Consider the following 22,277-nt stretch of genomic DNA (forward strand, 5'->3'; position numbering starts at 1 on the left):
TCAGGTCCTCCTGACTTCAGGGCCGGTGCTCTATCCATTGCGCCACCTAGCTGCCCCCCCACTGCGTCACCTAGTTGCCCCCCACTGCGCCACCTAGCTGCCCCAAATGTACTCCCTTCTTAAGCTCTGCCTCAGAGAATCTCTCACTTTCCTCAAAGGCATAGCCCTGCCTTCTTTGTGATGCCTTTCCTGATTCCCACCCACCTCCAACTCTGGTTCTTTCACTCCCTAACTTTACCTCTTATTAATTTTGTGCTTATTTTGCACGTATTTACATATGCACATCTTGTTTCCCCTGACAGAACCTTAGCAAGGTCCTTGAGAGTAGGAATTGTTTCATTAATGTCTTTGTGTCACCATCATCTTGCATACTTCCTCACACATGGTGCTTTATAATCCTTGCTGATTAGTTGATTGTACCAAGGTGCCTACCTGGAGGAAAGAGCCTTAAGGGTTCTCTTAGCTGGCTGCCCCCTCTCCTGGGATCTGGGAATGACTCTAGTCTTGCCCCAGTAAGGTTGAGACAGAATTTTCAGATCACAGCATTCCACCCCTAGGGAGGGGAGAGGAGCTCAGGGGAAGGCTTGTGGGGACTGCAGGGTAACTCACTGCCAGGAAGATCTGAAGGGCGCTGCTGAGCACCTCAATGTAGGGGTAGTCAAGCAGGCAGCCAGTGACGGTGATGACGTGGTGGTCCTCCAGGGCCAGGCGGGAGTTCAGCACAGGCGTCACCAGGCAACCAGGGCCATTCTCCATCCACCAAGAGCGATGCAGGGATGTATTGAATGTCATAATGAAGTCTCGGTCCTAAAGAGATCAGTATCCAGGAAGTCTAAGCTTCCCACCTTCCCCCTGCCCTCATTTAGGTCCAGATGGCCCCGGGGAGAAGAAGAGGCCTAAAACTATCCCTGGCCAAGGGAAAAGGAAATCTGTATAGCTTCTTTACCTCCAGCACCTATGAACGGTGACCTAGGGGTTAAGGGGACCTAAACTTCTCATTCCCCTAGGAAAAGGAATCAGTACTGTGCTCTGTCTCTCCACTCCTACCCCTCAGCCTGGTGCTCTGTGGCCTCCCACCTCCCACCAAAAAAAAAAAAAAGACAAAAAAAAACTCTAAAAAAATCCTCCTCTGAGTGAAAGTAGAAGAATGAAGATACAGAGAAAATGCCATTGTGGCCACTGCAGGCCTGGGGCTTGTTTTGAGAAGCAAGACACTAAGAGAGGCGAGACTTTTGCCCCCTTCCACCTGCCCACCCCCATATCCAGCCCTGGTGTCTCTGTCTTCTGTCCATCTATGCTTTGGTACTGAAGGTCCATCCCCGGCCACCACATATCCTTGAGCCTTGTGGTGGCCCCTCCCTCCACAGCACAGCCCCCTCCCTGCTTCCCTCCCTCCCTCCATTCCCCCACATCCATGGGCAAGTTTGCATTACACAAACATTGCTTAACATGGAGGTCTACAGAATGGTTCACTTACATGAAGCAAGAATTGTCTGTATAGTACCTAGAGGTTACATGCATTTTTACGTTATCTTGAACTATCCTTGTAACTTTCTGTAGACAAAATGCCCTTCCTTGGTCAACTCTCCTCCTTTTGTGTGTAACTCCTCCATTAGAATGCAAGTTCCTCGAGGGCAGAGATTGGTTTTACTTTCCTTATTTATATCCCAAGCTTTTAGTACAGTGCTGGGCAATTTAAGCACTTCATTCATTCATTCCTTTCTCCCTACCCCATTAGAATTCTTGGTTTCCTCCAAAACTTGGCTCAAATGCCATCTTCTGTAAGAGGCCTTTTCCAGTCTCTCTCTCTCTCTCTCTCTCTCTCTCTCAATCTCTCTCTCTCTCTCTCTCTCTCTCTCTCCCTCTCTCTCTCTCTGTCTCCCTTCTCTCCATCCTCTACCTCCCTCCCTGCTCTCCTCACTCTCCAAGGTAGTTTTTTTTAATCTACTCCATATCCATTGCACGTACCTATCTATTTAGATGTTGTGTCCCTGGTTACAGTGTAAGCATCTTGGACTGTTTTGGCCTTTCTTTGTGCTCCCCCATCCCCCTAGACTTGGTTTAGCATGGTGCCTGGCTTATATTAAGTACTTAGTAAATTCTTATTGATTGGGCCATAGACAACTGTCTTTGTTTCTCTTGAGCTCTTTGCAGTGGGCTGTCCCTTCTGTCTAGGATACCCTGCTTCCCTTTCGCCTTTTGGAATCCCCAGCTGCCTTGGATGCTAAGCTCAAGCTACTTCTTCCTGATTTCTCAGTTTGTTATTGCACTCACATTCCTCTGGTCAATTACTGTGTATTTATTCTGTATCTACCTTGTATCTATGCATGTCCATGTGCATGTTTTATTCCCTTTATAGAATGGAAGCTTTCTGAGAGCAGAGACTGTTTTCTTTTGTCTGTGTATCTCCAGAATCTAGTTCTGGCACTATGTACCTGGCACATAGTAAGTACTTAATAAAAGTTTTTCACTCATTCACTCACTCACCCCCTCACTCATTCATTCATTGTTGACTGATTGCTCTCATTTACAACAACTCTGTAGGACAGGTAGTAGAAGTATTATTATTTCCATGAGGAAACTGAGCCTCAGAGAAAGTGAGTAAGTGACTTGTCCAAGGTGACCCAGTAAATGTTCCAAGGGCCAAGCTGGCATGTGCTTGCTCCACGTGGGATGGGTGCACATATATCATCTCAAGACACACTTGGAACAAGGGGAGGTAGAGGCAGGCAGAGGCTCTTCCTAGATCCCCTAGGTGGTGGAGGTAGGAATTGAGGGAGAGAGAAAGCAGAGATTGGAAGCCAAAGTATGTATGTGTGTCTGTCTATTTGTCCTTCTTGGTGGGAAAGAGTCCAGGGCTTTGGACTGTTCTTGTAATCTTATATATGGCCAGTAGGGGGAAGTGGTGGGCCACACAGGTATCCTTTCCTTACATTTCTCAGGATAATAGGGGTGATCCTTGATGCTGTTACATGGTCATGCAGGCATGGTGAGGAGTGGAAGGGAGCCTGTCCAGAGGGACAACAGAGAAGACCTCCCTAACCTTGTAAGCCAGCCATTAATGCTTGATTCTCTAGCTCCATTCCTTCTTGGTGATTGACCCCAGTTCACAGACCCTGACTGGTGCCAGGGTGTCATCCTTTGGGGCAGAGCACAGCACTAGGGCATGTTCAGACTCCTTAGCTCTGGAACAAGATTGAGGGGTGGAGAGCTCTTAGACCCATGGGGATAACAGCACCTACCCATCCGGGTTGTTGTGAGGATCAAATTATCTCTTTGTAAAGTGTTTAGCACAGGACCGTGCACACAGTAGGTGCTATATAAATGCATATTCCCTTCCCTTCCCTCTTTCCCCCCTGGAACACTGATATAATTTGGGTCAGAAGCTGCTTGGGATAGGGATGGGCAAAAGAAGACCGGGCTGGGGTGCTTACCTGAGACAAATGCCCAACTTCCAGGTAGAAGCAGATGATGAATGCATTCCAGCCGACCCAGAGAACAAGCCAGCCTGCATACTGGGGAGAGAACAGAGGGGCAGGCAGTTGGCCAATGTGCTTAGTAGTGGGCTTTATGTGAGGAGCACAGCCAGAGAACCTTAGAGCTAGGAGGGTGCTCAGAGATCATGAAGGGGGAACAGGAGGCACAAAACATATTAGGAATCCATTGGTGCCTATCTGTCAGGGGGAAGGGGAATCTGGGATGAGCAGGCTCGACTATAAACCTCAGGTTCCATAGGTTTCTTCTGCACAAGCCAGTGTCTCCTCCAAGTTCCCATTGCCTTGTTCTCTCAGTTCACCTCTTATCCCTGACTTAATTAGCCTATAAACACCCCTGACCTGACCCCACCCCATCCCTGCAACTAAAGCCACCCTCTAATAACATAAATAACACTCAGGTGAAGGGACAGTGTTTGGAGGGGTAAATTCTGGAGCACTGAGGTCTGGACTGGAGAATTCCTGGAAAAGACTGCAGAACCTGAGATTTTACAGATCCCAGATGCAGCCCCCTTTGGGAAATGGCATTCTGCCAGAAAGGCCCAGCCCTTGGCTACCTGTACAGAAGAGGACAAGGCTGGGGTGAGGGAGGTGGAGGTGGGGAGAGGGACGAGGTGGGTTATTCTATTCTGGGGATAATTCATTTATTCAACAAGCACTAGTTATGTACTTACTGTGTGCCAAGCACCGTACTAGAAGCTGCGGATACAAAAACAGAAAGAAAAGATCCAGGCTCTTCCCTTAGGGGGCTTAACGTTTTATTGATAAAGAAGCTTACATTGTATTGGGTCTGCGGGCACACCCCTGGACCAGAGTGCTATGAAGAACACCATTTTATGCATTTGACTTTGCAAGGCCAGTGCCCCTGAGACTTATTTCCCTTCAGGCACTACACATGTGTGGGGAACCTGCTAACCCTTCAATTCCAGGCCTGTGGTGCTCTGGTTTGGGCTGTTACAGTCCAATTTAGTTAAGCTTTCCCATGCATGCATGTGAATGAATGTGTATATGTATATGTATATATACATGCATGTGTAAACGTATACGTGTGTATATGTGTATGTATGCATGTGTGTATGAATAGGTGGGTGAATATAAGTGTGTATGCATGTATGCATGTGTATATATATGTATATATACATATACACATACGCGTGTGTGTGTGTGTGTGTGTGTGTGTGTGTGCCAGTAGTGTGTGGCAGGGGTTGATGGGAACAAAAGACTGAAGCTCATTTATCCCAGCCCTTTGTCCTATTACACTGGGAGAGACCCTTCCCTTTCCTGGGTCTTGGTGCCAAGGGCTCCTCCTCCCTTATCCCCTCTGCACTGAATCCTGAAGGCTGCTGAGAGAGCCAGCAGCTATAGACAGTGGCAGAAGATCCTTTGGGAGGGAGGAAGGGCTCCCTTCTTGGTGACCATTATCACGAAATCGGAGGGCTTCAGGGGCTGTAGGTGGGGTGATCAGTCCAATTCAAAGTAACAAGTATCCAGTAAGCACATGTTCTGTATAAGGCACTATGCTAGTTGTTGAGGACATAAAGACAGAAAGATAAATATTCCCTGCCCTCAGGGAGCTTATTTTCTACTAGGGGGTGATGGGGGAGAGGATATAGTCCATAAAAGGACATGGGTCTTCTATAACTAGACTGAAGATCTGGAGAAACCCAGGGTCAGGTATTTCATATATAGAAACAGGATAGAGATTTAGAACTGAAAAGGACCCTAGAGGTCATCGAGGGCAACTCCTTCATTTTACAAAGAGGTTAAGTGACTTGTCCAGGGTCACATAGCTACTAAGTGCTTGGGGTGAGATTCGAAGTTGGATATTCCTGAGTCCTACCATGATGAGATATCTGGATCGATACTGCACAGTCCCGAAGATGCCCAGGATGACCGCCATGATGTGGAGGAAGTTGGCCAGGATGGGAGCCCACTGATAGCCCAGGAAGTCAAAGACCTGTCGTTCCAGGGCTGCCACCTGAGAATAGGAAAAGAGAGAGAAAGGCTGAGGATCCAGGAGAAAATAAATGCAAGTTACTCCATCTGGCATTGAAGGCTCTCCAGAAGCTGGCACCTACCGAACTACCCTGTCGTACTTCATGAGCTCCCCGGGTTACTAAACAGTGGTTTTTGGCTATTTCTGGCACACTACATTTTATCTGTTCTTTGTCCTCATTTCCAGGACCACCAATCCCTATACCCTTTACTACACCCTCTTCTCTGGGTTTTCCTGCCGCTCCTCTCCCTGAGTTCCCCTCTTAGCTATCTGCTCTCAGTTTCCTTTGCTGATTTCTCATCCTTCTCGTGCCCTCTAACTATTCACGTCCCATAAAGGTTTCTCCTGAGCCTGCTTTTATCACTATACTATCTCCCTTGGTGATCTAAATAGCTCCTGTGAATTTATTTATCATCTCTATGCAGATGATTTCCAGACCTACACGTCCAAGCCAGAATCTCTCTTAGGTGCTCCACTCTCACATCTCCACCTGCCTAATGGATATTCCAAAGTGGGTGTCCCAAAGAGAACTCATTATCTTTCCCTTCATGCCCTACTCCACTCAAACACTCCCATTTTCCAAACTTTCCTAGTACTGTAAAGGGTAACCACCGTCCTTCCAGCCTCCTAGACTGACAACCTGTGTCTCCATCGACTCCTCACTCTCAGCCCACATATCCAATCAATGACCAAATCTTCTTGTTTCTTCCCTGTAATTTCTCGTATATAGCCTCTTCTCTAACCTCCCACATCCCACACCCTTGGTTAGCCCCTCATCACCTCTTGCCTAGACTACTACAATAAACTTTCTAATCAGCATCTGTGCCTTAAATCTCTCCCCACTCTAATCTATCTTTCACACAGCAGCCAAAGTGATTTTACTGAAGTGTAGGTAGGTGAGTGTGCGCACGCGTGCGCGCGCGCGCGCGCGCACACACACACACACACACACGCACACACACAATCCCTTCCCTGTACTCCCCACTCAGTAAACTCCAGTAGCTCCCTATTATCTCCAGGATCAATTAGGAAGGCCTCAATTTGACATTTAAGGCTTTTCATGACTTGGCCCCTTCCTGCCTCTCCCAGTCTTTTCACATTTTACTCCCCCTCCACACACTCTATGGTCCAGTGATAGCAGGGTTTTCCAACTCGATTGTCCTTACACAGGACACTACATCTTGCATCTCCCAGCTTTCCCTGTATCTGGAATGTTCCCTCTCCTCATTTTTGCCTCTTGACATTCCTGGCTTCTTTTTAAGCCTCAGCTCAACCACCACCTTCAGCAAGAAGCCCTTTAGCCTCTCGAGCCTTCCTGTCCAGGTGACGTCAACCTCCTCTGAACTTTTCTTTCTGTACCTATTTATTTACATGTTGTCTCCCCAATTGGAACATAAGCACCTTGAGGGCAGGGACTATTTTTCTGTTTTGCCTTTCTTTGTACCCTTATATTTAACACAGGGCCTGACATATATAATGTTGTTGTATTGGACTCTTCCTGTCCCCATTTGGGGTTTTCTTGGCAAAGATACTAGAGCAATTTGCCTTTTCCTTCTCCAGCTCATTTTACAGATGAGGAAACTGAGGCAAACAGGGATAAATGACTTGCCCAGGGCCACACAGCTAGCATCTAAGGTCACATTTGAACTCGGGAAGATGAGCCTTCCTGACTCCAGGCCCAGAGCTCTATGCACCATGGCACCACCTAGCTGCCCAGTATAAATAATGAGTGCTTAACAAATGTTTGTTGATTGATTTCTCTCTCACCTCCATGCCACATCTTCCCATCGAGAACTCAGTCATGCCTCTCAGAGACTCAGGATAAACTCCATTCATGAGCGATCCACCTATTGTTGGCCTTGGCACCAAGGTGGAAAAATCACTCTGAGGTTGAGGAAGCCACAGAGAAGCCAAGAGTTAGCTCCTGGGAGGCAGGGAAGAGCCGGCGCCTGCCATTAGACCAATCCCCTGCCTCTATTTAAAGGCAGAAAGTGAAAGCCACAGACTGAAGATATTCCACAGTTTGGCTAAACCATAGCCCTGCTTATCACATCCCACAGAATGTCAGAGCTGGAAGGCAGGGTAATAAGGCAACAAACATTTATTACGAGGACCTGAGGCAGCAAGGTGGTGCAGTGGATAGAGCACTGGCCCTGGATTCAGGAGGACCTGAGTTCAAATCTGGCCTCAGACACATAACATTTACTAGCTGTGTGACCCTGGGCAAGTCACTTAACCCCATTGCCTAGCCAAAAACAAAAATCAAACAAAAAGAGGACCTTAGAACACAGAGTAGCAGAGGTGGGGAGGGGACCTGAAAGTGATCTAGTCCAGATGCCTAATTTCACAGGGTCAGGATCTGAGGGAAGAGAGAGGAACAGAAGCTTGCCTAAGGACCACATTGAGTTAGTGTTTACCTATTCCTCTGGCCTTGGGTGGACCACCTCTCCCCCATCTCTTCTATCAGATTCAGAGCAGGCCTATGTCTCTGAGCCCCCCAACCAGATTTCCAAACCCCGCCATTCATCTTTTAAGTCCCTTGTTTCTTCCCTGGGTACAAATGCTCCACCCGGCTAGGGATGCCTCTTCTTGGCAGAGATGCCAGCCTGGTACCCATGACCATGGTCTGCCCATGGCCCTCTGGATAGGATTCCTTCCCTCCTCCTCTCTGCCCAAATTTAGCTCTCCTGTGATAGCCTCATCTCCCTTGACCCCGACTTTCCCGGGCCTCAGAGCCAGTTAGGGCAGCCTAGATGGAAACTCTGAGCCCTCAGTATGTGGGGTCCCTCCTGAAGTTGTAGCACACCTGGCCTTTAGCACTGGGGGGGGGGTGGAGGGGAAGTCCTGTTTGCTCCACCTCAAAGTATCGATTTCTCTGTGGAGTGAGATGGAGTAAGAGAGAGAAGGAGGAAGCTATAGTAGAGAACCCAGAGCCCGTAATGAGAATCCCTAGCCCCATTTGACAGATGGACATATGAAGGCCCCACAAGTTGATCAGGTGATTTAGCAAGCAAGAAGACCACTCCTCTCCCCAGGAGAGGGATGGAGGGGTGACGCTGGGTGTCAATGGAAAGAACCTTGGACTCGAAGTCAAGGGAGCTTAGTCTTGGCTCCACAAATTGCTGTGTGACTTCCAGCAAGCTGCTTCACTTGAGTTTCAGCATCTTCAAAAGGGTTAGCAACCCCTGCCTTACCTCCCTCCCACAGATGTGAGAATCAAGAATAGCTAGAATTTATAGAAAGCTTGAAGATTTGCAAAGCACTTTACATATGTTTGATGCTCACAACAACCCAGGGGGGAGGTGCTATTATTATTCCCATTTTACAGATGAGGTAATTGAGGCAGAGAGGTCAAGTCAGTCGGTAAACATTTATGAGGTGTCTACTATGTGCCAAGCACTGTGCTAAGCTCTGGGGATATAAAGAAAGGCAAAAGATGACCGCTGCTTTCAAGGAGCTCACAGGTCAAGTGACTTGCCTAAGATCACATGGCTAGTAAATGTGTGAGGCAGGATTTGCACTCAGGTTTTCTTAACTTGTAGTCCAGCACTCTCTCCACTGCCCCAAGCCAGACAAATGACAGAATGTGAAAATACTAGAGGCTGCAGAGAAGGAAGGCATTGAAAGTCATTGGCTCTGTTATTGTCATTGTGATTGTCACGGCTGGGACCAGGTGGCAGCCAAGCTCGGGCCTCATGATCAGATCAGGATCCTTCAGCCCCAGGGCTCCGATTTGTTCCACCCCAATCAAGAAGAGGCCACCTGTGCCCACACCAGAGGTCAGGAGGAAGGGCAGCTTTCCCCTGCCCCAGCCTCAGCGCTCCTGTTTCCCCCCTCCAAAGCAGGACTTAGGTTAGCCAAGAGACTCCCTCTGGTAATCCTTCTCCTGGACTGTCCCCCCCACCCCCATCTTCTTCTTTAAAGTCACAGGAATCGCCAAGCTAAGTTGGTTCCCCCAACCCCTGATTATTTATTTGGTAGCTCAGAGGCTGAGGGGAATGGTTGCCATGGGGACCTGCAGCTCCCTCCCACTCCCCACCACCCCTAGGCACTTCTGCTTCTTCCGCTAGGATGCTCTTCTGTATCTAGACACTCGCCCAAGGGTGGAAGAAAGGGAGGCTGCTGAATAATGCAGGTGGGCCCCTGGGAAGTTGGCTGGGGGAGGGGATGGGCCTGTGGGCTGGGCTTAGGTTGCCGTCATTCAACTCTAAGCTCCCACAGGCTCTTATGCCCAAGTTTCTGCTGACCAAGTTCTATTTTCATAGTCAAAGGGCCAACAACCCAGTTTCCCCAGCTGCAGCCCCTGGGGCCCTGATGACCTCTTGCTGACGACGCCCTCCCTCCCTCCCTCCCTCAGGCCAGGTTGGCACATACCTAGGAAGCGGAGGATTACGGAGGAGATCATGCTAGGATCTGCCAAGCACTTAGCTTCCCTCTCCAGCCAGGTGTACTCACTTAGCTACTTTCACCTGTGGGCTCAGGGCTCCCACATCCTGCCAGTGGTCAGCACCGCAACAGGAAATATACAAGAAGCTAATAATAGCTAGTAAAAAGAAGTCGTGTTTATATAGCGCTATAAAGTTTCCAAAGCCCTTTACATGTTACCTCACAACAGGTAGGTGCTATTATTATGTCCATTTTAGAGTTACCTGAAGCTCAGAAAGGTTAAGCACCTTGCCTGGGGTCACCCAGCTGGTAAGTGTCTGAGGCAGAATTTGAACCCAAGTCTCCCTGAATTCCAATCATCCAGTGTGCCACCCAGTCTGAAAAGTCATTTAAGTAAAGTCAGGTTAATAAGCACTTATTAAGTGCTTACTAGGTGCCAAGTACTTCGTTAAGTGCTGGCTCCTATTTTCTTCACACTGACTTCCCTCTGGGTTCAGGTTCCTGCCTCTGCTTTGCTCTGACTCTCAGTAAGAGTATATGGGCTCCTGCTGGCTTAGTCATACTTTGACTGACTGGCTCGGCTGACGGACTGACAATAATAGGTGACACATAGAGAGCCCTTGAGGCTTGGGAAGCCCTTCATACACATAGTCTCTCATTCAATCCTCATGTCATGGGTGACAGAGAGGCAGGGCTGGAATGGTGGCCCAGAGGAGTTAAGACATTTGTCTATGGTCACATAGCTAGTGAGTATCAGAAGTGGGATTTGAACCCAGATCTTTTGAACTCCAGGCTCAATCCAGATTGACTAGTCTCTTGTTTTGTCCCTTGATTCTTCTGTTCTCCTATGTTTCTACCTACCTACCTACCTATCTACTTTGGAATAGATTTATTTAATTGTTGAATTGGAAGGGAATACAGAGGTGGTTCTGTAGTCCGAGGACTTGGGTTCAAACCCTCCCTTTGATGTTTACTACCTGAGCAACTCTTTTTTTTTTTTTTTAGGAGACAGCTAGGTGGCTCAGTGTGTAGAGTGCTGGGCCTGGAGTCAGAAAGACCTGAGTTCACATCTGGCCTCAGACACTTACTAGCTGTGTGACTCTGTGCAAGTTACTTTACTTCTGTCTGTCTTAATTCACTGGAGAGGGAAATGGCAAACCATTCCAGTATCTTTGCCAAGAAAATCCCATAGACAGTATGGTCCCCATGAAGAGATTTACCTTTGCAAAAGGAATTTGGCTCCTTGTTTACAATTCCCAGAAAAACCTTAAAACTTTTAGATTCCTTGTAGACTCACTTTATCTCTTTCAATTTGAAAGCCTTAGCCTTACCTTTTAAGCTTATACAAATGCGCTTTCCTTCCTGACCCTAAAAAGAACCTGGCTTCTGTTTGTCTCTCTTTATCTCTATTTGAAAGCAAACTTCCCACCATTTCAGCTCCCTTCATTATCTATTCTCATTGTCTGTTCAAATCCCTCAGACATTCCAAATGAAAACTCTCACCTGGACCCTTTCTTTTCCCAACCAATCACCCCCTTCCTCTGGCCACCCTTAATCCTAGCTAGGCGCTGCAAAGTCCAGGAACCAAGTTCTGTTCTCCCCAGCTTGCTGGCCACCCCCATCCAGATCTCCCTAGGCCCTGCCTCCCCCAACTCCAAACTGCTTGGCCACTCCTTAGACCCCTCCCCCAGTCTTTCTGTACTTAAGACTCACTTTGCCCCATTCTGATGCTGGGAATTTCTCATGCCCCTAGAGGATGAGACCCCCACTCCCCGCTCCTAAGGAACTTCACCTGGCCTGACCACCTTAGCTCTCAACCCCCACTCAGACTCTGAGCTTTCCTCATGCCCAAGAGGTTGAGACTGCCTCACACCACACCTGACCACCTTAACTCCCATTTAGATCACTGATGTTTGGGTTCCTTTGGAGTCTGGCCTATATGCTTATCTTTAATAAACTTTTCCTCTGTCTGGAAGAAGATCTGGGTTGAATTCTTTCAGGCAGATCCGTGCAGCGATCTGGGCTTTTTCTCCACGATCTTGGGGTGCCTCTGTGCATCTAGGAGCACCCTAAAAACCCCCACCCTCTTCACCCAGGGTCATGAACAACAGCAACAATTATTTCTTACATTGGACATGATCCAACTAAAAACTAAATAACAACAGCAAAACTGCAACTTTAGGGAAATCGAAAAGCCAAGTCAATAAGCATTTTTTTTGGTTTTGCTTTTTTAATTTTTAGGCAGTTGGGGTTAAGTGACTTGCCCAGGTAACACAGCTAGCAAGTGTTATGTGTCTGAGGCTGGATTTGAACTCAGGTCCTCCTGGCTTCAGGGCCAGTGCTCTATCCACTGTGCCACCTAGCTACCCCATATCAATAAGCATTTATTAGGTGACTACTGGGTACCAGGCACTGTGCTAAGGGTTGGGGATACAAAGAAAGGTAGATGGTCCCTGCCTTCAAAGAGCTGGTTATCTAATGGGCAAATCACTCTCCCCAGGCTTCAGTTTTCTCATTTGTGAAATAATAATAGCTAGCATTTCTATAATGCTTTAAGATTTGAAAAGCACTTTACAAATACTCTCTTATGTGATTGTTACAACAATCCTGGGAGGCAGTGCCATTATCATCCCCATAAGTGACTTGTCCAGTAGGCAGGCACCATTGTCATCTCCCATTATCATCGTGTCCAGTGTCCCCCAGTTACCAAGTGTCTGAGGCCAGATTTGAAATCATGGCTTCCTCACTGCAAGGCCCACACTATTTTCTGTGTCACCTAGTTTAGCTGCCTAAACAAAGGAGTTAGGCTAGATGGCCTCTGAACTCCCTTCTAGCTCTAAATCTATAATTTCATGATTGTCTAATCTATGGGTCAGCAAACTATGGCCCATGGGGTTGGGTTGGTCTATAGCCTCCAGAGCTAAGAATGGTTTTTATATTTTTAAATAAAGTTGCATTGTATTAAAAAATGTCAAGACCATTCTTAGCTGGCAGGCCTTGAATTTGGTTCTCAAGAGTGGTTTGCTGGCCCTTTCCGGATGCATGAATGCCCTTTGCATTGTCCCTGCCAAGTGACCGCCCAACTTCCACTTAAATATATTGGGCCAGACTCATCTAGGGTCAGTCATTAAGTCATTGTGTGACCTTGGCCAAGCTGCTTGGCCAAGCCTTCTGTATCTGTACAGAATGAATGATCTGGACTAGCTCAAATATCTCAAACTTACTGCAGCTCAGGCACTCTGCCCAAGCCCAAGGCATTTAAGACTCTTTGCCCACTTATTCAGATAAATGTGAAATTGGATTATGAAGAGAAGCAGATTTAGATAGTATCATGGAGATTAAATCAAGGATCATTCAAAGGACATAAGTAAGCAGAAATGGATGAGTTCTGTAAATTCAAAATCACTGTAATTCTCTGGTTTCAGCCTCCCTCCACCCACTCCACTCCACTCTACTTTATCCCATGTACTTCAAGTACTTGCTTATTTATTCTCCACATTCCACCTCTCCTGAATTCCCTAATTCTGTTGAGGGCATCATCATCCTTCCAGGCACCCAGGTCCACTACTAAAGTGTTATCCTTGGTTCCTTACTTTCTCTCACTCCATTTATCCAATCTGTTGCCGGATCCTAGTATTCTGACTTCCTTATTATTTCTAAGGAGTCAGCTAGGTGGTATCATAGTGGATAGAGCACCAGGCCTGGGGTCAGGAAGACCTGAGTTCAAATCTGGCCTCAGACACTTCCTCCCTGTGTGATCTTGGGCAGATCACTTCATCCTGTTTGCCTCAGTTTCTTCATCTGTAAAGGGAGCTGGAGAAGGAAATGGCAAACCACTCCAGTGTCTCGGCTAAGAAAACCCCACAGACAGTATGGTCCATGGGGTCGTGAAGAGTCAGACACAAGTGAATGAACAACAACAAAAATTATTTCTTACATCTTTCCCCTTCTTTCTGTTGATACTATAACCACTCAAGTTCAGGTTCTTATCACCACCTTTCACGGGACTACTGGGATAGCTTCCTAATTAGCTCTCATTGATTGGCCAACAATAGATCCCAGTCCAAGCCTCACTTGGTCATTGTTTGGGGCCTTATGGCTCAGAGCAAGTGTAAATAGCAATTGTTTCTATTTTGGCCAGAAACCCTGAGGATCTTCATCTCCTATATTGACTCTTTTTTTTGACTAGGTGAAAAGAGGCCATTCTTTGCCTCATTTCTTACCTAGCCTTAATCACTGAATGGACATTGCCTCTGTCAAACTGAGACCTGGGAAAAACCTTAGCTTAAAAAGGCTAACTGCATCTAGGGCCATCTCAGGCTGTCCTGATCTGTATCTGGCTACTGGACCCAGATGGCTCCGGAGAAGAAAGTGAGGCTGGTGACTTTGCACAGCCCTGCCTCACTGTAATCCAATTCACTTGCAAGTCATGGCCTCAACTTCCTGATGTTATGGTCCTCTTCCAGAACTAGAACAAACAACAACAACCTAATTAGCCTTCCTCTCCTGGGTCTCTGCCCTCCGCAATCAATATTCTACACGTCAGCCTAAATGACTGTCCTAAAGCACAGGTCTGTCCATGGCACTTCTCTTCTCAAGATGCTTCAGAAGATCCCCATTGCCTCTACATTCTTTGTTTGTCATTTAATGCCATTCACAATCTGGCTCAGGTTAGCTTTCTAGGCTAATTATACATTATTATCTTTTGTGCATGCTACACTCCATCCAAATTGACCTATTTGCTATTCCCAACACTTGATATTCAATTTGCCACTTCCATGTCTTTGTACAGACTGTATCACATGGCTAAAATGAGGTATGCATAGTTTCCTTCAAGGTTTGACTTAAATGCCACTTCATTTAAGAAGTGTTCCCTATTTTGCCTTCATTTCCCTACCCCTCCCATCACTATGTATTTATTTTCCATATCCTGCATTCACTTTTCTGTGAACATGTTATATCTCCCCATAGAATGTAAGTTCCTTGAGGGCAGTGACTTTTTTTATCTCTATATTCCTAACTCCTGACACACAATAGATGCTTAATACATGCTTACTGATTGATTACTTGCTTCTCCTGATGAACAGCTGAAGAGAACATGTTAAAGCCACCAATAATTCTCTCTCCTTCAGGATCTATCAGATAAAGCCCTAGCCCTGAGAACCTCTCTCTAAGCTAAACCTAGCTTAATGATCAAGGCAATATGCAGGTTGAGCCTCACATAATCTTTTCCCATTCCCTATCAATTCTTTTTGCAGGGTGGCCCAGGTGCACAAAACCTCCACAAGCTCCTCTCTCTTCTAAAAAAAATACATATATATGTAGTCGGATTCTGCTTCCTAATCATTCTTCTGTATTCTTCCATTTAATGAGTGAGTTTGTCTCATTCACATTCAATTGTGATAACTGTAGCTCCTCTCGCAGTAGCAATGTCATGTGTAGATTAGGTCATAGTTTGTTTGAGATAGGATATAGAACCAAATGACCTCTTCAAGGTCCCTCTAAATCACTGGATCTACATGAGAAGGGGTGACCTAGCAGCACTGGTGGCAGATGACAGGGCTCAGAATAAACAATGTCAGCATTCCCCTGTCCCTAAGTCATAGAGTCATCTCCCTCACCCTAAACCCCTGTATCTATTTAGTCAATTACAAGTCCCATTAATTCTCTTAAACCTCTTTTCCCAACCTTATGCCTACCAACCTAGTCTAGGACCACATCACCTCATAGCTGAATTATCATGATAGTTTTTTCTTGCCTTTTAAAGGCTGGAGTTTTATTTTATTCAGACACCAATTAAAATAAAATAAAAACTATAATAGCATAGATGTAGACATAGTTAAAAGGGTTTAATTTCTGATACAAATTTAAATAATGGCAGTCTCAGACTATCTGGGCTGGGGCAGCTTACGCATTCCCTGAATCATTTCACAGATCCATAGAATCTTAGCATTGAATGGGACCTTAAAAACCATCTAGTTCAACCTCACTTTAAAACTATCTAGGCAACCAAGCCTCAAAGCAAGATGTAATGATTGCTCCCTTCCCTTAATGACCAATATCCTCTGTCTGTACCTCTCCTGAGTAACTTTTATGTTTTGCTTCTACCAAAATTCTTTTTATTTATATCAGTTTCTCTACTTGACTGTGGGCAGTGTGGTGGTGAGGTGTAGTGGAAAGAGCCCTGGACCAATAGTCAGAACACCTGAGTTCCAGTTTCATCTTGACCATTAATGGGCCTTATGACTTAGGGGAAATTATTTTACTTCTCTGCACCTCAGTTTCCTTACTTATAACATGACTGTGTTGGACTAGGAGATATAAAAAATTCATTTCAACTCAAAGACTTGGTGATTGATTTTAAGATTTTAAGTTTAAGGAGGGAAAATATTGATGATGATGGTGATGATGATGATGATGATGATGATGATGATGATGATGATGATAAGAGAGACAAAGTGATGGAGCACTGGCCTGGGAGTTAAGAAGATCTAGATTCAAGTCCTATTACTAATTCTCTCTCTCTCTCTCTTTTTTTTTTTTTGGTTAGGCAATGGGGTTAAGTGACTCGCCCAGGGTCACACAGCTAGTAAGTGTTATGTGTCTGAGGCCGGATTTGAGCTCAGGTCCTCCTGACTCGAGGACCAGTGCTCTATTCACTGCACCACCTAGTTGCCCCCCATTACTAATTCTTACCAGCTATGTGACCCTTCACCTCTTCAGTGCCTCAGGCAACTCAAAGACCATAGAGCAGTTGACAGTTTACAGGGAGGATGGAGGGAGTTTACTCACCAGGAGCACTATATTTTAGCACTCACAAGATGTGACAAAATGACAGCAGCAAACAGCAACTCATGTTTATACAGTCTTTTGAATTTTGTCAGCCACAATAACCCAGCATGGCACAGTAGAGGGAACACTGATTTGGAGCCAGAGAACCTGGATGTGAGTCCTGGTTCTACTCCTTCCTACTTGTGTGCCTTGGGACGGGTTGTTTGGCCCCTCTGAACTTGAGTTTTCACCTCTGTAAAATGAATAGGTTGGACTAGATGGCCCCTATATCCAGCTGGTAAATGTTTAAATTTTCAGGAAAAAAAAAACAACATATATGCCCATGGCACACTTTAAAGTTTAATCTGCATTAATAAAATTTCTCCCTCACTTTCTTAGTTCTAGAAAATCAACAAAGCCATAAATCGAGCCCTGATTTGTAGTGCTTGTCAATTTCTGAGATGTAAATGCTCACCCTGAAGAATTTAATGATCAACTGGCTCCAGCATCTTCCATGATGTAGCCTTTTCCAGATCTAGATCTATAATTCTATGACTTGTTCCTGTTGTGGTTGGAATTGAACAAAAAAGTAAACCAAGGCAAATCTCTGTACAAGATAATATTTATTAGCAGGGGCATGCTGCCTGTCAATAAATGGGTAAATGGATTGCCTCTATTTATGCTAAAGACTCCAAGCAAAAGGACAGTTCCCTTTATATAGGATTTGGGAGTACAGAACAAAGAACAGAGGAGATGACATCACAAGATTGAGGGCAACATGACTGGTTACAGAGCTGAGGCACAGGGAACACTCAGTAAGCATGTATTAAACACCTATTATGTGCTAGGTGTTAGGGATATAGAGACAAAAAAGAAAGTTGCTGCCTTCAGGGAGCTCATATTCTACAGGGGAGATAAAACGTGTTCACAGAAAAGTAAATGCAGGATACATGGAACACTCTCCAATTCTTCTCTCATGAGACTAAGAAGCATTCATTGTTTGAGTTTAGTTGTGAAATAGCAGCTCACACTTTTGGACAGCAAAAGAGACATCCTTGAAGGATAGCTTGGTGGTGTAAAGGTATCAGACCCAACTCCCTTGAGTTCACACACATTCCCCAAGGCCAGTTAAATTCCTTGGGGCAAGAATAGATCAATGATTAGCCAGAGAGCTGGATTTCTAAAATTAACCCATTACAGGCCATTTGAAGTCCGAACTAAGTTCAGAGACAAAGAGCCGGGACATAAGTAGTCACAGGACAAACCTGGTTACTTGTAAATTCTCTTACTGAGAATGATACAGGATCAATCTTAATCTTCTCCTTCCTCCACCTGCCTTTAATGTGACATGGTCATTCAACTTGTCTTGCATGTTTGAAACACACTTACTAGCTATGTGATCTTGGGCAAGTCACTTAACCCCAATTGCCGACAGAGAGAGAGAGAGAGACACACACACACACACACACAGAGACAGAGACAGAGAGGCACAGAGAGACAGAGACAGAGACAGAGACAGAGAGAGAGGCACAAAGAGAAAGAGAGAGACAGAGACAGAGAGAGAGAGAGAGAGAGAGAAGAGAGAATTATCTCAGACTCCTTATTTCTCCATCATTTTTCATAGCCAATCAGTTGTCAAGTTCTGTTTTGAATCCCTCTCCTCTCTTAATTCCCACTACTTCCATCCTTGCACAAATTATCATTACCACCTGCCTGAACAATTTTCATAGCCTCCTGACAGGTCTTCCTGTCCTGATTCATCCTTTATAAACTGTCTGACTCATCTTCCTTGTGTACACATTTGGTTATGTCACTCTCTACTCAAAGATCTTCATTGTCTCCCTACTATCTGTGGGATAATGTTCAAACATCTTTGCCTGGAAGAATCATTTTTTTAGGTATAGTCCCCCAATCTAATATGAACTTGAAAAATAATTTCATCTACAACATAGCCAGCCTGTGTTTGAAGACCTCCAGGGAGGAGAACCTCCTTGCCCCCTGAAGCAGTGCAGTCCACTTGAGGACTGCTTTCATGGGTAGGAAGTTTTTCCTGACACCACGCTTACGGTGGACTCTTTGTAACCTACACTCATTGCTCTCAGTTCCATTCCCTTGGACCAAAGAGAAAAAGTCTAGTCTCTCTTCCACAGTATAGCCCTTCAGATTCTTAAAGGCAGCCATCCCGTCCCCAGCACAAAGGATACAGGGTTGGGTCTGGGGTAAGGAAGACTTGAATTCTAATCTGGTCACACACACTTATTAGCTATATCAGGGCTTCTTAAACTTTTTCCACTCAATTTTCAGCAGCATTTGTTGGCATTGCATGGTGTCAGGGCTATGCAAAGTACGCATGCTGTGTATTCAGAACCAAGGCTATAGTGAAGTTGCATGATGCCTCATGGGCAAGCGCTGCCAGAAACACCTTGGATTCATTACGAGTTTGATTTTAATTAATTTTTGCTTGTTGCTCATTCAGAAACCTTTTAATGTTGCCAAATTTTTCACCATTCCATATGGGGCCGTGATCCACAGTTTAAGAATCGCCAAGCTATATGACCCAGAGTAAGTCATTTAACTTCTGCCTGCCTCAGTTTTCTCAGCACTAAAACTGGGATAACAATAGCACCTTCCTTACAGAGTTACTGTGAGGATCAAATGAGATGAAAATTGTAAAGTGCTTAGCACTGGGCCTGGCACACAGTAGGTATTTACTAAATGCTTGTTTCCTTCCTCTAGGCCAACCAATTCCCTTTCCTTCAATTGATCCTCATATCACCATCACATCACCATCCTGGTGACCCTCCTCTGGACACTATCTATCAACGTCCTTCCTAAAGAAGGAGTGCCCAGAAGTGAACACAATAATCCTCCTGACTTCTGGAAGCTGTATCTCCTTAAAAAAAAACAAAAAACACATCTTTTTTTTCATTATCCTAACCTTGAAATACACAAATTAACACCAGCATTACCATATGCAAAGAAGAAGAAAAAAGGACTGCAAATGAAACCACCGAATAGAATATCCTTTGCCCTTGGGGGGATAAAGCATATAATAAATGCAACATGGTTTTAAAGATGTACTGCTTGTCTATGTCCCCCTCTGAACCTCCTGCTGTTCACTTCTGTGAGGTTTTTATATGCTTCAGTGACTCTTTTCTTTCCCTTCTTTTTAAAAACACCATTATCACTCCTCCCTCCCCCCAGCACTCTCCTCCAATCCAAAAAACTCCTCCAAAACAGAAAAAGCCCAAACATCACTCCCTAGTGGCAAATAAAGTCAAGCAAAACAAATCCACCCAATGACCATGTCTGAAAATGTAGCTTCATTGAGCATCTTGAGTCTATCAGTTCTCTGTCTGGTGGTGGGAAGAATGCAGCTAACTACGTAAGCTCATAGAAATCTCTCTCTCTCTTTCTCTCTCTCCTCTGCCCCCAAATCCTGTCTCAGATACTTCTTAGCTGTATAATACTGGGCAAATGACTTAAACTGCCTGCCTCAGTTTCCTCAACTGTAAAAAAAAAATGGGGATAATAATAGCACCTAGCTCATAGAGTTGTCCTGAGGATCAAATGACACAATATTTATGTTTACTATTATAAATATTCAAATTAATTGTAAAGGACATATGAAGAAAGAAGTTTTCTGCAGAGAAAGAACTGATAAATAGAAGTATGTATAGAATAATTTTATGTATATATGATAACTATTATATATTTAAAAGGAATAGCAAGTTGTACATAAATGGTTTGCAGTTTCATGTGCAATCATCTTTTTAGTACATTACATTATGGAAAAACTTATTTTATTCCATAAATTAAATAAATGTGGAAAAAGTACTTAATACAGTGCCTAGAACATAGTAGGTACTTAATACTTATTCCTTTTACCTCTTTAAAATGGAGGTATAATAATAGTCCCTACTTCCCAAAGTTGTTGTGAAGATAAAATGAGTTAATATTTGTAAGGAGCTCTACAAAACCATAAAGTGCACATACAAATGCTGCTATTATTATTATTATCTTCTAAGATCACACTAGCCTTTTTTTGGGGGGGGGGAACTATCATATTATACTGTTGATTCATTGAATATGCAGTCCATTAAAATCTTGTGGTCTTTTTTTTCCCCAGAGAAATAGTCTAATCATGTCTCCCCTATCTTGTACTTGTCAAGTAGATTTTTTGAATCCAAACTTAAAACTTCACATTTATCTCTATTAAATTTCATCTTAAATGGAATTTTATTAGATTTGGTCCAATGTTCTTCCTTGTCAAAATCTCTTTTGGATTACTTTCTTTTTAGGCGGTGGGGAGAATAAGGTGAGTAAGACAGAGCCTCTGCTTTGAGGCAGTTCACCAGCTAGTGGAGGTGGGGAGGAGACAGCACACATACCCAGATAGCTAGAATACACAGTATTGCTCAAATTCACAAGAAAGGTGTAAATAAAATACTATGAACAGTCCCAAGAAGACCACCAGGGCTATTAGGGAAAGCCTCTTAAAGGAGATGGCATTTGAGTTAGACTTTTTAAAATGGGTAGGAATTCAGCAGATAGGAGGGAGAAGAGAGAGAGGAAGACTGTTTTAGGCAAGCAGAAGAAAGAAAAAAGAGAGAGAGAGAGAGAAAGGGAGGAAGGAAAAAAGAAAGAGAAAGAGAAAAAGGGAAGGAAGGAAGGAAGAAACAAACAAACAAACAAACAAACAAGCAAAGTAAGTTCCTGCTTTTGAGTCCAATTCTCTGAGGTAAAAGGGCCTTTGGAGAGCATCTGACCCTACCTCCCTATTGGTGCAAGAGTCCCCTTTCCAGGGGGATGTAAAGTGTTTTGTAATCTTCAATGTGCTACATAAATGTCAGATGTTGTTGTTGTTGCATCAACTACTGCCGTTACATACATACATTGTTTGTTTGTTTCTTCCTTCCTTCCTTCCTCTCTCTCTCTCTCTCTCTCTTTCTTTCTTTCTTCTGCATGCCTAGAACAGTCTTCCTCTCTCTCTTCTTCCCCCTATTTGCTGAATTCCTACCCATTTTAAAAAGTCTAACTCAAATGCCATCTCCTTTAAGAAGCTTTCCCTACTATCCCTGGTGGTCTTCTTGGGACTGTTCATAGTATTTTATTTGTAGTGGGTAGAGAGTCAGAAAACCAGGGCACAAGCCCCTGCATACTGGGGCTACGTGACCCTGGGCAAGACACTTAATTTTCAGGCAGTCCTTTAGGATCACAAGCTGCAGAATTGGTCCTGACTGGCATTAGAGGAAGGTATTTCCTCATCTGGAATTCCCGGTACCAATTCAAATCACAGGTCCAGTCTAATTAATTATTATTTTAAAAATGTATTCTTTCTTCTAGAATTCTCTCCAGCTCAGAAATAAGGACTCTCTTTGCCCAAAAGCTGGGGAGCTGAGTTGGGGGGACATAGGAGGGTGACTACCAACCTCTGTTGAAACACTTCCAATGAGGAGTCATTTCCTCCCTCCTGAGACAGCCTTATTCTAAGTTTGGATTGTTTGAATCATCAGAAAGTTCCTCTTTATATCCAGCCCAAATCTCTCTCTTTATAATTTCCCATCCCCACCCCTTATTGTTCCTAGCCTTGCTCTCCAGAACCACACAGAACGAGCCTGGTCTCTAAT

The 22,277-nt window shown here is 44.7% G+C and overlaps 1 protein-coding gene across 1 annotated transcript in view; it reads right to left on the reverse strand.

Moving 5' to 3' along the window:
• The window catches only part of NKAIN1 (sodium/potassium transporting ATPase interacting 1), a 119,524-nt gene that overhangs the window by 4,921 nt on the left and 92,326 nt on the right, over positions 1–22,277 (reverse strand). Inside the window, exons 2-4 of the mRNA XM_027864749.1 lie at positions 5,335–5,472; positions 3,435–3,515; positions 610–807 (exon numbers count right to left, since the gene is read on the reverse strand). Coding sequence (XP_027720550.1) covers positions 610–807; positions 3,435–3,515; positions 5,335–5,472 — 417 coding nt within the window. The remainder of the gene's footprint in view (positions 1–609; positions 808–3,434; positions 3,516–5,334; positions 5,473–22,277) is intronic.

This window comes from Vombatus ursinus, unplaced genomic scaffold (assembly GCF_900497805.2).
Source record: "Vombatus ursinus unplaced genomic scaffold, bare-nosed wombat genome assembly UNPS02014775.1, whole genome shotgun sequence".
NCBI classification, from domain to species: Eukaryota; Metazoa; Chordata; class Mammalia; order Diprotodontia; family Vombatidae; genus Vombatus; species Vombatus ursinus.